Genomic DNA, 14,469 nt, shown 5'->3' on the forward strand with positions numbered 1-14,469 from the left:
TTTCAAATCTATTCAAATGTGCAATTGAGGAGCTCCACCCAACCTTCAACTGGAAGTGATTAATCTGCAAGGTAATAGCATGCTAAAAGGAAGATACCAAAAGAAGAAAGAATCTAATAGAATTCTATCAGTGCCTTCCAAGCGATAAATATGCTCAGTGAAAATATTCTCATGGATTAACATATGTACTTGGCAATACTTATCTGTATGAAAAGATATTTTCCAAGACAAAATATGTAAAATCATACTAGAGATCAACATTAACAGATGAATACTTACAATCAATTTTGAGGACAGGAAATAATAACTTTGAATCCCAACTAAGTGAAATATTATCCTCCTCAAGAGTATTTCGTTCTTCTTGGTAGAAAACCGTATCACAAAAATTGTTCTCGAATACTATGTTTTGAATTCTGTCAATCAAAATTTTGTGGAATTTTTTTTCCTATCACCATATAATACCCATACAATAATCTTAATTTTGCCTCATAGTCTGTTACAGAAAATGTGTGTTGACCAGTGCTCTAGAGTCAGAAGCCACTCTGGACACGTAAAACACGGGCTGAAATCACTGGCCCTAAATCCAGATGTCCAAGGCATGTATTATGGCTCTGCCACTAACAACAATGTGGACATGTGTAAGTTCTTCCATCTTTCTTTGCCTCAGTTTCCTCAACTGTAAGTGGGAATAAGTAATGGTATCTATCTTACAGCATTGCCTTGAAGATGCAGTGACTTAGGAAATGCAGAGCACACAGAGTGTGCCTGGCACAAAGTAAGCACTAACTTCATGCCAGTTGCTAATTTAAGATAAAAGTACAACTTCATCCAGTCGGTAGTCAATTTATAAGTCTCATCCTCCTAAAAGTTCCACTGGATAAAACACTTAAAATGTTTACATACATTTGTGAGTTAAAAGAAAATCCAAGTGCATGAAGGTAACAATGTAGGTCAACCCCCAGACCTGTCCCAACACCCCTTGCTTCCGCCATGAAATAGAAGATAGAATGAGTCATAGCCATGACAGCAACCTTCATACAGAAGTTTCTTACATGGAGGACACTCTGTTACTATTTTAATATTTCAAAAGTCACAATATTACCTTCTTTATATTCTATGAAAGAATAAGCACAGTACTAGTACTAGTACTAATTTATAACCTTTACGTGTTTAAAGTTTGACATATGGTCTAACTCAATAATACCTTCTTATTCATTCAACAAATATTTATTGAATGCCTAATATTTGTCATATGTATAAATTCACTTGCTTAACTACTTTGGGGGGGCAATGCTTTCATGTCTATATTGTTGAGAATACCCTCAAAAATTGCCTAGAGACATATATTAATCACGCTTATTTTTTAGCTGAATGTGCTTTTTCTTAAATGACTACAAGAAATTCTAGAATAATGCTATCCAATATGATAGCCCAGGTGACTAATGAACATCGGAGATGTGGCTAATGCAACTGAGGTATGGAATTTTTTTTTTTTTAAGATTTTACTTATTTGACAGAGAGGGGGAGAGAGAGAGAGACAGACAGACAGACAGACAGACAACGAGAGAGGGAATATAAGCAGGGGGAGTGGGAGAGGGAGAAGCAGGCTTCCCGATGAGCAGGGAGCCGATGTGGGGCTCAATCCCAGGACCCTGGGATCATGACCTAAGCTGAAGGCAGATGCTTAATGACTGAGCCACCCAGGTGCCCCTGAAGTATGGAATTTTTTATTACATTTCAGTTAACTACAATTAAATAATATAGCTACACATGGCTAGTGGCTGCTGTCCTACCGGACAGCACAGCTCTATAGGGTTACTCTAGGATGTGCAGAAGTTGGAATTTAACTCTATGTGGGAAAATAAATTTTGCTCTATGTGGGAAAATAAATATTGTTATACCATATACTTAGTTTGCTAGTTAAAACAGCCTTGTCGAGGCGCCTGGGTGGCTCAGTGGGTTAAAGCCTCTGCCTTTGGCTCAGGTCATGATCCCAGAGTCCTGGGATGGAGCCCCGCATCACATCGGGCTCTCTGCTCAGCAGGGAGCCTGCTTCCTCCTCTCTCTCTGCCTGCCTCTCTGCCTACTTGTGATCTGTCTGTCAAATAAATAAAAATAAATGAATAAAAAGAAAAAACAAACAAACAGAAAAAACCTTGTCTTTTCACACCACAGAACATTTTCTGTTTACTTTTTTAGCAGCAGAACTAAATCAATTCACTATTTAACAAAACAATGTTGTTTGTTTTTCCTCCACTGTAACAGATTCCTAATTATTTAAGGTGCTAGGCCATGGGGGTGGAAAATATATAAATATATATAATATTTATTTTTATATATAAAACATATATAGTAGTCTATATATATATTATATATAAATGAGATATATATATATAAATGTGTATAAAAATATATATATAAAATGAAACCCACATATATATTTCAGAAGTCTTAAACCTTTCCCCCTGGCAAATTTTTAAGGCATCTGCTTAATAACTAGGAAGTTTTTTCTTTAGTAGTTTACCTCTGTTTTCTTTAGCAGTTTACCTCTGTTCTTGATTATGCTCATATTTTTATACTGGTATGATCCAGTATAAAAAGTAGAATCTGCTAAGATGTGTCACATTTTACCTAGTAAAATAGGTATATATGTCAGAAGGAAAATGGAAAAACTAAAATTTTCAAGTCAAAGAGTTAATGTATCACCTTTCCCCAACTAATTCTGGAAATTCTGTATATACCTAAACAAAACACTGGTCAGGTCATAAGGCTTATTAATAAGACATCCTTACATGGAGGTGTGAAAAATTAATTTTATTTTTAAATATCATGATACTTTCTGGATCAACACATTCCTTTAAAAATAAGTTAAAAGGTTTCCATATTACTCTTTTATTACACATGTAATTACTTAATAAAGAATAATATTACTGATTAACATAAGATAAAAATAATGTGAGCCACTCACATACTCTTCAACAAAAGTGCTTGCAATATTTTATGAAAACATTCGTTTACATTTTTACGTGATTTAATGGACAATTTCATATTTTTCTTCAAAATCTACAAATGCCTTCATGGAACATTAAGACATTCCCACCATTATATAAACTAAACAGAACCAACCGTAAAATAAAACCCTACAAAAGCACATTGATTTTATTATAGAACACATATTAAGTCACTGTGTAAAGCTCTTTTTTATGAACACTTTTGGAAAGCTCACGTTGAGTTCTAGCACAGCTCTATTATCAATCTGTGAACAGAAGGACACATCAAGCAAGGAAAGATCTTTACAAGACTCCAGAAGTTTTCTTAAGGATGCTGGACTTACCATTCTTGTTCCTGTTAAGACAAAATAAAACACCATAAATAACATATTTCGATAGTGTCGTGATAAAGAGCACCTTTACTATTTATTGTTTAAAATGCACTTAAATTGCCTTTTAAAAATGAACAGCATTTCTTTAAACAAAAGACACGCTTCAATAAACCTGTAAAAAAAAAACCATGAACTGAATTCTCCTAGCCCACTTGGCATCTAGGATCTGAATTTTGTCAATACTCTATTCAGTTCTCTTCCTTTCTACCTCCTACCCCTCCAGACCTTTCTCTTTCTGTCACCCAACTTTCCCTCAACCTGCGGGCCAAGCTTACAGTGATTTTCCCTCACAGTCCACGCAGTGTGGTTGCCGAGCAAGCACCCTTGCAGGAACTTCTGTGTCAGGCGCTGGTGATGCACAGATAAGTAAGACACGTGTCTGCCATAAGGAACTCACTTACCAAATCTGAAAGCAAGTAACTACAATACAATCTGGTAAGTTTGACAGTAAGCAGTGGGTATAAAATGGCATTACCAGAAATCAGATGGTGGATGCTGGGTACCGTGTAGCCCATGGTAAATGTGAAGACACTATGGGACGTTTGAGGAGCAGCTCAATTACATACATTATGAAAACACCTGCTACCTAGCAGATACTCAGTAAATACCAAATACCATTAGGCTTTAGGATATCTGTTATAAAAAAACAAAACGACAACAACCTTGCTTTAACTACAGGTTTTCTAGGGAGAGAAAAAAAAAATCACAATCCTATCACATAGTTCATCTATGCCTTTTTCCCTTTAAGAAATCCTTTGACTCCCTTCCCTGCCATGGGCTCTAGAAGTGGTAACTATACAGCTCTCTTGACTGTGGCTGGCCCCCGGATTCTCCTGGGAATTCAGAATGGGAATTCAGTAAAGCCTTCCGTGTCCATAGATCTCTCCAACTAAAGACAAGAAAAACTGGTTGGGGGTGTTATATTTAGCCATGTGTACCAAGATAGAGATGGCCAGTGTGACAAGGAAAGAACAAGGCAAAGCCAAAGGGAGAAGCAGACACAAAAGGGTCTGTGAGTGTACAGGGGCAGAGCAGGGAGGGGGCCAGTGCCTGGGCATGAAGGACAGGAAAAGAAAGAAAAAGGAAAAAAAAACAGCTTTCTTGCCTTTTGGTGGTTTTCCAGTCTTTCCCAAGGTTTGGCCACAGCTAGCTCCTACCTAGGGATCGCAGAGAGATGCCTCTATTTTCATAATCACTTCCTTTCCCTTACATGTATGTTAGCTTGAGCCGTTTCTGTTGCACAAGCTCAGAGAAGCTCCACTGAGACCCCCGGCTACATGGTGTTTTTCACCCACCCATGTTCTACTTGGTCATTAGAATCTGAGTCTCCTGATAAATCAGAAGACCCAAAAAGCCTAATAAGAGAATGTCAGGGAAGGCAGTCGGGAGACTGAAAATTGATGTAGGCTAGGGTGTCCTGTCTTGTGCCATGGACACTGTGCACTTTTCTTTCCTTATCCACTTACGACACAGCTATGTTCTCAGCTCGCTCCTTCAGGGCTGGGGCCGCATCTCTCTTGTTCGCTGACCCATCTCCAGTGTTGGCAACAGTGCCTGACACGGTATATGCTCAATAAGTGTATAATAAATGAGAGAATGAAGGCTGGTGTTTAATTTCCCAATTCCATCAGCCCAGGTTAGACCCTTATTAGATGGATTACCGCAGCTAATCTCCCTGATTCTGATCTCCTCCCTCTCCAATTCACCTACCACTTGTTTCTAGATTAATATCCCCAAAAGCTCTAAATATATCACTCATGCCCTGAATTAAAACCTGATAATAGCTCTTCCTTATTTAATTCTTTGCAGATTCCTCATCCTGGTGTTCAAAACTCTCCGTGAAAGCCTCCATTATACTAACGTTCTAAGTCAAATTAGATTTGACTATTCTCTGAAGATACTCTGTATTTTTAACTCCAATGCTTTTGTTTCATGCTATTCATTCTGCTTAAAATGCCCCCCCCCGATTTCCTATTCACTTTTCAAGGATACCTTTCAAATACCTATTAACCTTTTTAATTAAACTTTTTCTTATTTCTCTAATCATATGTACTCTCCTTTCTTTGAACCTCCAAATGGCCTTGTTTCTGGCATGCATTTAAGTTATTTATATATTGTTTTAATTTTTGGCCAGGTTATAAACTCTCTGAAGGTAGGAACTACATCTTACTCAGCTTTGTACTGATCAGTAAGCATTTTTGGTATGAAGAAGGTATGCCACTTAACGTTCATATGTGCCAGTTACAAAATGACATAATCACTATCAGCTTGGGGTTTAACTAAGAAGCTGGTTTTGTTTTGTTTTTTTTGTGTGTGTGTGTGTTTTAGTGGATTCAAACACTTAAAAATAAAAGGAAACCATAAAACAATAAAAATGAAAATATAGCATAGTGGTTTAGGAGCATAAACTTTGATTCAAATTCATATGTCCTTACTAGCCATATCCTGGAGATCCTGGGCAAATCACATAACTTGTTTCAACCTGTTTCCACTTCTATGGCTATAAAATACCTCATACAGTTGTTGTGAGGGTTAAATCAGTTAACATATGCTCACAACAGTATAAACCACACAGTGCATTGTTGTTAACATAATTATTAATTATTATCGATACTTTTACTGTGTCCTTCGTATTTGAAATAAGATGTTCAAATACATTTACATGTATGGCCCTCTTTCAGCTATAATTTGTTTTGGCCTGATAATGATACTTCCTTGCTCTTCTTTTCTGAGTACAGTTGACCTACAATGTTACATTAACTCCAAGTGTTCCAGGTAGTGAGTCAACAAGTTTATACATTATGCTATGTTCACCACAAGTGTAGCTACCATTTATCATCGACTATATTCCCTATGCTGTGCCTTTTAGTCCCATGATGCACTTATTCCGTAACTGGAAGCCTGTATCTCTACTCCCCTTCACCCATTTTGCCCATCCCTTCACCACCCTTTCCTCTGACAACCATCAGTCTGTTCTCTATAGGTCTGATTCGGCTTTTTGTTTGTTTATTCATTTCCTGTTGTTGTTTTAAGATTCCACTTATGAGTGAAATAATGTTACTTATCTTTCTCAGTGTGACATGTCACTTAGCATAATACCCTCCATGTTTCATAAATGGCACAACTGCATCCTTTTCATGGCTGTGAAATATTCCGTGGTTTATCTCCATACCACATTTGGTTCATCCATTTTTTATTTATAGACACTTAGGTTGCTTCCATATCTTGGCTACAATACATAATGCTACATAAATATGGGGGTGCATATATCGTCTTGAATCTGTGGTTTTGTTTTGAGTAAACACTAAGTAGTGGAATTGCTGGAACATACAGTAATTTTATTTGTAATTTTTTGAGGCACTTCCATACTGTTTTCCACAGTGGTTGTACCCATTTACATTCCCACCAACAGTGCATGAGGGTTCCTATATCTCCACATCCTCACTAGCATTTATTTCTTGTGTTTTTGATTTTAGCCATCCTAATAAGTGTAAGGTGGTATCTCATTGTGGTTTTGATGTACATTTCCCTGATGATTAGTGTTGTTGAATACCTTTCATATGTCTATTTGCTATCTGCATGTCTTCTTTGGAAAAATGTCAATTCAGGTCCTCTACCTATTTTTTAATTGTATTGCTTCTTTGGCATTGCAAAGTTCTTTATATATTTTAGATAGTAATTCCTTACAGGATAAATCATTTGCAAATAACTTCTCCCATTCAGTAGGTTCCTTTGGTTTATTTTGCTGTGCAAAAGCTTTTTACTTTGATGTAGTTCCAACAGTTTATTTTTGTTTTTGTTTCCCTTGTTTCCCTTGCCTTAGGAGACATATCGAGAAAAATTTTGCTACAGCTGATGTTAGAGAAATTACTGCCTATGGTTTCATCTAGGATTTTTGCGATTTCAGGTTTCACATTTAGCTCTGTCATCCGTTTGGGTTTATTTTTGTGTAGGGTATATAAAGTGGGCCATTATTACATTGAGGTATGTTTCCCACTTTATTATTATTATGTTGAAGTTTATTTCACTTTGTTGAGTTCTTATCATGAACAGATGTTGAATTTTATCAAATGCTTTTTCTGCATCTATTGAGATAATCAGATGATTTTTTAGCCATTTCTTCTAGGATGTCCAGTTTGTTGGCCATGTAAGTTTTCACAGTATTCTATTTGTATTTCTGGTGTGTCAGTTATTACTTCTCCGCTCTTATTTCTGATTTTGAGTTCTTTCTCTTTTATTTTTGGTGAGTCTGGCTATAGGTTCATTGATTTATCTTTTCAAGGAATCAGCTCTTGGTTTCATTGATTTTTTCTAAACATTTTTTTTTTTTTTTTGGTCTCTATATCACTTATTTCTGCTCTGATCCTTCTATTAACCTTGGATTTTGTTTGTTTTTCTTTTTCTAGTTCCTTTAGGTGTAAGGTCATATTATTTGAGATTTGTTTCTTGAGGCAGGCCTGTATCACTATAATTTCCCTTTGAACTGCTTTTGCTATGTCCCAAAGATTTTGGACCATAGGTTTTTGTTTTCATTTTTCTCCATTTTTTAAAAAATTTCTTTGATTGCTTCATTGACCCATTCATTGGTTGTTTCGTATCATGCTGTTTAGTCTTCAGGTGTTTACATCTTTTTTAGTCATTTTTCTTGTGACTTACTTCTAACTTTTCTTTCTTGTGATTTATTTCTAGTTTCATACTGTTGTGATTGGAAAAGATGGAAAACATGCATGGTATGACTTTAATCTTCTCAAATTTATTGAGGCTTGTTTTGTGGCCTAATATGTGATCAATTCTGGAGAATGTTCCATGTGCAATAAAAAAAAAATACATTCTGTTGTTTTCAGAAGAAATGTTCTCTATACATCTGTTATGTCCAGCTAGTCCAATGTGTCATTCAAAGACATTATTTCCTTGCTGACTTTCTGCCTTGATGATCTATCATTGATGTAAGCAGAATGTTAAGGTCCACTACTACTGCTCTATTACCATCAATTTCTCTCTTTACATCCACTAATGCTTGTTCTATGTATTTAGGTGCTCCAGTATTGGGAGCATAGATATTTACGAGTGTTACATTTTCTTGTTGGATTTATCCCTTTCTCATTATGGGGTGCCCTTCTCTGTCTCTTATTATAGTTATTGTTTTAAAGTACATTTTGTCTGATATAAGTACTACCAACACCCCCCCTTTTTTTCCCCCACTTCCATTTGCATGGTGAATGTTTCTCCATCCCATCACTTTCCGTGTGTTCCTCTTCAGGTCTGAGGTGAGTGAGTCTCTAGTAGTCAGGATAAAGATGAGGTGGGTTTTTTGTTTGTTTGTTTGTTTTCAAATCCATTCTGCCACCCCATGTCTTTTGATTGGTGCATTTTGGCCAATTACATTTAAAGTAATTATTGATAGGCATGTACTTCTTGCCATTTTATTATCTGTTTTCTGGTTGCTTTTGTAGTTCTCCTCTATTCCTTTCTTCTTTTGCTCTCTTTCCTTATGATTGATGTGTTTCTATAGTGTTACATTTTTTGTTTGTTTGTTTTCTCTCTTTATGTATATCTATTATAGGTTTGGGTTTGTGGTTACCATGAGGTTCATAAATACCATCCTAAGTGTATAGCAATCTATATTAATTTCATGATCTTTAAGTTCAAACACATTTTAAGAACAAAACACAAAAAGAAAAAAGTACCCTTTTTTCCCCTTTTATGAATATGTTGTGCTACCTTACATCTTTTTATTCATAATTTTCTAATCTCTAATTATGGCCATTTCTTTGCCCCTAAATAAGTCCCTTTAACATTTCTTCTAAGTCTGGTTTAGTGTTGATAAACTCCTTGATTTTTTGTCTGGGAAAATCTCTCTCTCCCTTAAATCTGAATGACAGCCTTTCTGAGTAGCGTATTTTTGGTTATAGGTGTTTTCCTTGCAGCACTTTGAAGGTATCATGCCAATCTCTTCTGGCCTGCAAAGTTTCTGCTGAGTAATCAGCTCATAGTCTTATAGGTTTTCCCTGGTAGGCAACTTTTTGTCTTTCTTTTGCTTTTAAGATTATCTCTTTATTAACCTTTGACATTTTAATTATTATGTGTTGTAGTGTGGACCTCCTTGGGTTCAGCTCATTTAGAATGTTCTTTGATGTGGATGTCTACTTCCTTCTCTAGGCTTTGGAAATTTTCAGCTATTATTTCTTCAGGTAAGTTTTTTTTTCTTACCCCTTTTTCTCTCTTCTGGGACCTCTATACAGCAAATGTTTGTGTGCTTGATGTTGTCCAAGAGATCACTTAATCTATCCCCATTTAAAAAAATTATTTCCTCTTTTCAATGTCCATTTTTGGTGCTTTCCATTAACCTGTCTTCCAGATCTCTGATAAATTCTTCTGCGTCTGCTAATCTGTTGATTCCCTCTAGTATGTTTTTTACTTCAGTGATTGTAGTCTTCAACCCTGACTATTCTTTTTTATATTCTGTATCTCTTTATTGATGGTCTCACTGGGTTCTTCCACTCTTCTTTCCAGCCTGGTTATCTTTATGATCATTACTTTACATTCTTTTTCAGGCATATTATTTATTCCTGTTTCGTTTAATTCTTTTTCTGGGTTTTGTTTTGTTGTTTTGTTTTTTCCTTATTCTTTCTTTGGAGCATATGTCTCTGTCTCCCCATTTTGCTTGACTTTCTGTGTTTGTTTCTACGGATTAGACTGAATAGCTACTTCTCCTAAATTTGAAGGAATGGGCTCGTGTTGGTCATTCTCTATATAGAGTGTATGCTTGATGATTTTTGCTGGTTGGCTGGAGCTATGGCTGGTATGGGCTGGAGGGAGTGGGGGTCCTTTCTACATAGTGAGTGCCCTGTCGGGATAGCTAAAACTGAAGTGGATGCAGGCCAGGGTGCCCCAGGGTTCTATGTGCTGAGGGCACCCTAGCAGGACAGCTCAAGCTGAAATGGGTGCGAGCCAGGGTGTCCCAGTGTGCTCTGTGTAGGGGGTGCCCTGGCTGAGTGGCTGGAACTGATGCAGTTGCAGGCCAGGAGGTCCCTGAGCTCTCTACACAGAAGATACCCTAGCAGGATAGCTGAAACCAACATGGGTGCAAGCCAGGGAGATACAGGGCTGCACACACAGAAGGCATCTTGGAAGGACAGCTGAAGCAGAAATGGATACAACTAGGAGTGTTCCTGGAGTCTCCCCACAGAGGGTGCCCTGAATGGCGGCTGTAGTTGAGATGGAGAACAGGCTGGGAGGTTACATGGCATCCCACACAGGGGGCATCTTGGCAGGACAACTAAAGCTAAAATGTGGTCCCTGGGCTCTTCACAAAAAACATACCCTGGCAGGATGGCTGAAACTGAACTGGGTGCAAGTTGGGTTGTCCCATGGTGTTCCATGGAGCAGGTGCCCTGGCTGGGTCGCTGGAGCTGACACTGGCAAGGGTGGCAGTGTTCTGGGGTGCTCCACCCAGGGGGCCCTGGGCTGAAATCAATGCAGGCATGGGCGTAGGGTACCTGGGGTGCTCCACCCAGGAGGCACCCTGGCAGACTGTCTGGATCTGAAGCAGACGTCAGCCAAGATGGTCTGAAGCACTCTGCACTGGGGGTGTCCTAGCAAGTCATCTGAAGCCAAAGCAGTGTGGGCCTAGAGTGTTTTGGGGTGTTTTGCACCTGGGTCACCTTGGTGTGAAGGCTGGAGCTGTAGTGAGAACCAACAGGTGTGTCCTGGTGTGCACCACTTTGTGACTGCCTTGGTGGGACAGCTGGGGCTGGTGTGGGCTAAGGGCCCAGGGATCACTGAAGCACCAGGCTCGTTAGGGTGCCCAGACTGTGCAGTGGTCTGTGCCTTCAAGGTGGAGGGGGAGTGCAGACCATGTCCATCAGCCCCACCCACTCTGAGAGCATCCTAGCAGCTCCTCCCACTGTTTGGTGGACTTCTAGCACCAACTCTTTTATATACTAGCTGCTCTTTCAGATCATGGCTTTCTGGGGAAAGAAAATAATAATAATAATAATAGAAGATGAAGAAGAACAGAAAAAGTGAGAAAAGCAAAAAAGATAAAAATGAAAACAAAAACAGAAACAAGACACACACACAAAAATCCCACAGCTTATTTTCTATGCCCTAGTGCCACTGTCCCCAAAGGGGACTTGTGGACCCTGGTCTCACTGAGGTCGCAGCTTCACTGTGATGACTGGGAACTGTGGTTTCCAGATCCTGCTGGGGTCTAGGCTTTTTTTTGGGGGTGGTGTGGGAACAAAAACCGTGTTGTTCTCCAGTCTCTCCTACCCAGAGAGTAAGCCCCCAGCGCCAATGCAGTTTGGCAGGGTTCCCAGTGTTGTCTCTTTTGTATGCTAGTTGCTCTTCTATACTGAGGCTTTCTTTCTCTGCCCAAGGACAGAGAGATCTGGTCCCCATCCCTCAGTACTCTCCCCCACCACTGCTATTGGCATTGTCAGGCCTGGGGGGGGGGGTTCCTTCTGTTACTGTGTTTCAATTATTGTTGCTGTTCTATCTCCTGCCTTGCAGAAGATGTTCAGTCAGCCTTCAGCTCTTCTGCAGGATGAACTGTTCTATAAACAGGCATAAATGGGTGTGCTCCATGGAGGTAAGTTCAGGGTATTCCTATGTTGCCATCTTGGACTGGAACCTTCCATACTTCCTTGCTCTTACATTTAGGAAAGTTACAAATGTTTTCAAAAAGAAGCCATTATACTTCTTACCTATTTTTCTTCTATGTCTCTGTCAAGTAATTCATCCATTTGTTGGCCAAAGTTAGGCCACTGGACCACCTACCCCATTGTTCACCACAACTGTGCTTTTGTTTTAGATCAGTGTTACCGACTATCTTTATGGTTCTGTAGCATCTCTTTCAGACACTGGCTACTCTTCATCTCTGCTGTATGAGGTTTTGAGGGGGAGGGTTGAAAGACAGGAATTAACCAACAATACCACCAATCCTCTGAAGCAAAGCCTAATGTGATTAGCAATCCAATTTTAACGGCCCTGGCCACTGCTCCTCATTCTCTCTCATGTTCTTGAACTTCCCCAAATACTTCTCTTACACAAAAGGTCCAGACTAATTCAAGGTGGAACGTAGGTAGGAAGGAAAAGAAAGAAGCAAAGAAAAGAAGGTGTGGTGGGATGGAAAAAAAAGTGCTCACTATGCTGGGGCCCAAAACTTGGCATTTGAACCACTGTTCTGCCATATACTAATTGCTGGGCTCCAGTCCCCCTTCTATAAAAAACAATGATAGCCGATTCTCTGAGCTAGGAAGAATAAAGAAATACAACATAGATGAAGTAGCTAGCCCAAAATGTACATGCAATAGGCAAGAATTTCTTCCTAAATTTTTAGGCAAGAATTTCTGTCTAAAAGTAGCTGGAATAAGTAACATGCATCCTGGACTGTGAGTTTTCAAGGAAACCAAACTCAGAAGCTGAAAATCTTCAGGTTTTCCTGTTGTTGAATGTTTAATAAACGGAAAAGGATATAATTAGCACTTCATGGGCTAACCTACAAATACTCACAGATTATTAGAGAACACAGTACGAGTGCTATAAGAGTCCCAGAGCACCAACTGTAGGGGCAATTGTAAGTCTGGTGTTGCCAGCAACACCTCACAGGGCTCCCGCTGACGGACTGCAGTAAGGACACAAGGAATCCCAGAACTGGGAAGGGTTTTTCAACAGATCTTCACTGGGGCAGAACTATTCCTAAAATCTAGAATGATCAGGAATGAAGATTTGGCAATATTCCTTAATAACGAGTTTATCATCAAGAAGTGTGTGTGTGTGTATAATTCATTATAAAAATGGATTAATTTCTTCTCTGTCTTTAATAAAAATGGAGAACATAGCTCATATAAATTTTCACTCTTCTTACTAGACCAAGAATTAGTGTTTGTTTAAAGGAGCTTTCTGCTAGATTCAACTACAAAATTCTGTTATTTTCCTTACTCTTTTACCCATTATTCTCGGTATCAATTTGCCTATCTTGTACCTCCTCGAACCAAGCAGCCTTATCAGGACAACATTTTACTGTATCCACGAAGTGTTTTTTGTTTTTTCTCTATCCTTGCAACAAGTCATGTCAAGGCTTTAAAACAAATCTCTCTACGCACCCTTACCTAATATGTCCAGTTGCCGTAATCTGCTACAATTACACGCCAGCTCTTCGATGTCTGTGTCGCACACGGACCTGTTAGCGGTGAGGAAGAGTTTTTGCAAGTTGGGGAGCTGGCGCGCCAGTCTGGCGAAGCACCCGGTGCTGCTCTGCAGCGTGGGGCACCAGCCCAGGTCGAGCTCCTCCAGAAGCGGGCAGCCAGACGCCAGCTCCGCAATCCCGTTCTCGGTGATGTTCTTACATCTCCACAGGTCCAGTGTTCGGAGTTTTTTACACTTGGCTCCTATCATGCTGGCTATCACGTCATAGTCTTCAATCTGGAAAGCAAATCATTCCAGTCTCTGACGTGCTGTGCTCAGAAATACAAACTGTGTAGAGCGAGTTAAAACACTCTTTTTATTTAAGTTAAAACAGTATTAATCATCTATTGTCTGCTTCCATGTAAACAGACCCACGTTCTTGATAATACCGATCTACCCACTCGTCTCATGGATATGCCACTGTCTCATGAAACAGCAAGAACCATCACCTACTTAAAAATCCATTTAACAGAACTCCAGACAGGGGACTTCATGAATGAAATCCCAAAACAGTATGAAACCCTCATAAAGAATGTGAGGACTTTGTGTTGTTCTGAATGCCTTCCATTCTGACCTCGCTGCCGCTTCTCATCGACGGGGCCTAGTTTCTTCTCTTTTATACATAATTCATCAGCTTTGGTGGGTATAGAAGATCGCCCTGACAAAGCTGTGCACTTCGCCAGGCTCTGAAATAGTATGTGAATCTGCTGAGAGTACTAATAATGATACTGGCGTGGAGTCAAATGAGGTATTTGGGGACTGGATATACAGCACAAAAATAACTTAGATCATCATATGCTAGTGTCACTTACTGCAGGTGTCCACTAGTTTACTTCCTGATCACAGGCTACTCCCCGACCAGACGAGGATTAAACATTTCAGTTCACAGGCTTCAT

General features: G+C 39.2%; 1 protein-coding gene across 1 annotated transcript in view; it reads right to left on the reverse strand.

The window, feature by feature from the left end:
• Positions 1-2,776: 2,776 nt before the first annotated feature.
• Positions 2,777-14,469, reverse strand: part of FBXL4 (F-box and leucine rich repeat protein 4) — an 87,483-nt gene continuing 75,790 nt past the window's right edge. Inside the window, exons 8-9 of the mRNA XM_004767075.3 lie at positions 13,498-13,810; positions 2,777-3,345 (exon numbers count right to left, since the gene is read on the reverse strand). Coding sequence (XP_004767132.1) covers positions 3,182-3,345; positions 13,498-13,810 — 477 coding nt within the window. The 3' untranslated portion in view covers positions 2,777-3,181. The remainder of the gene's footprint in view (positions 3,346-13,497; positions 13,811-14,469) is intronic.

Source organism: Mustela putorius, unplaced genomic scaffold (assembly GCF_011764305.1).
Source record: "Mustela putorius furo isolate JIRA1106 unplaced genomic scaffold, ASM1176430v1.1 tig00000759_pilon_pilon_pilon, whole genome shotgun sequence".
Taxonomy (NCBI): domain Eukaryota; kingdom Metazoa; phylum Chordata; class Mammalia; order Carnivora; family Mustelidae; genus Mustela; species Mustela putorius.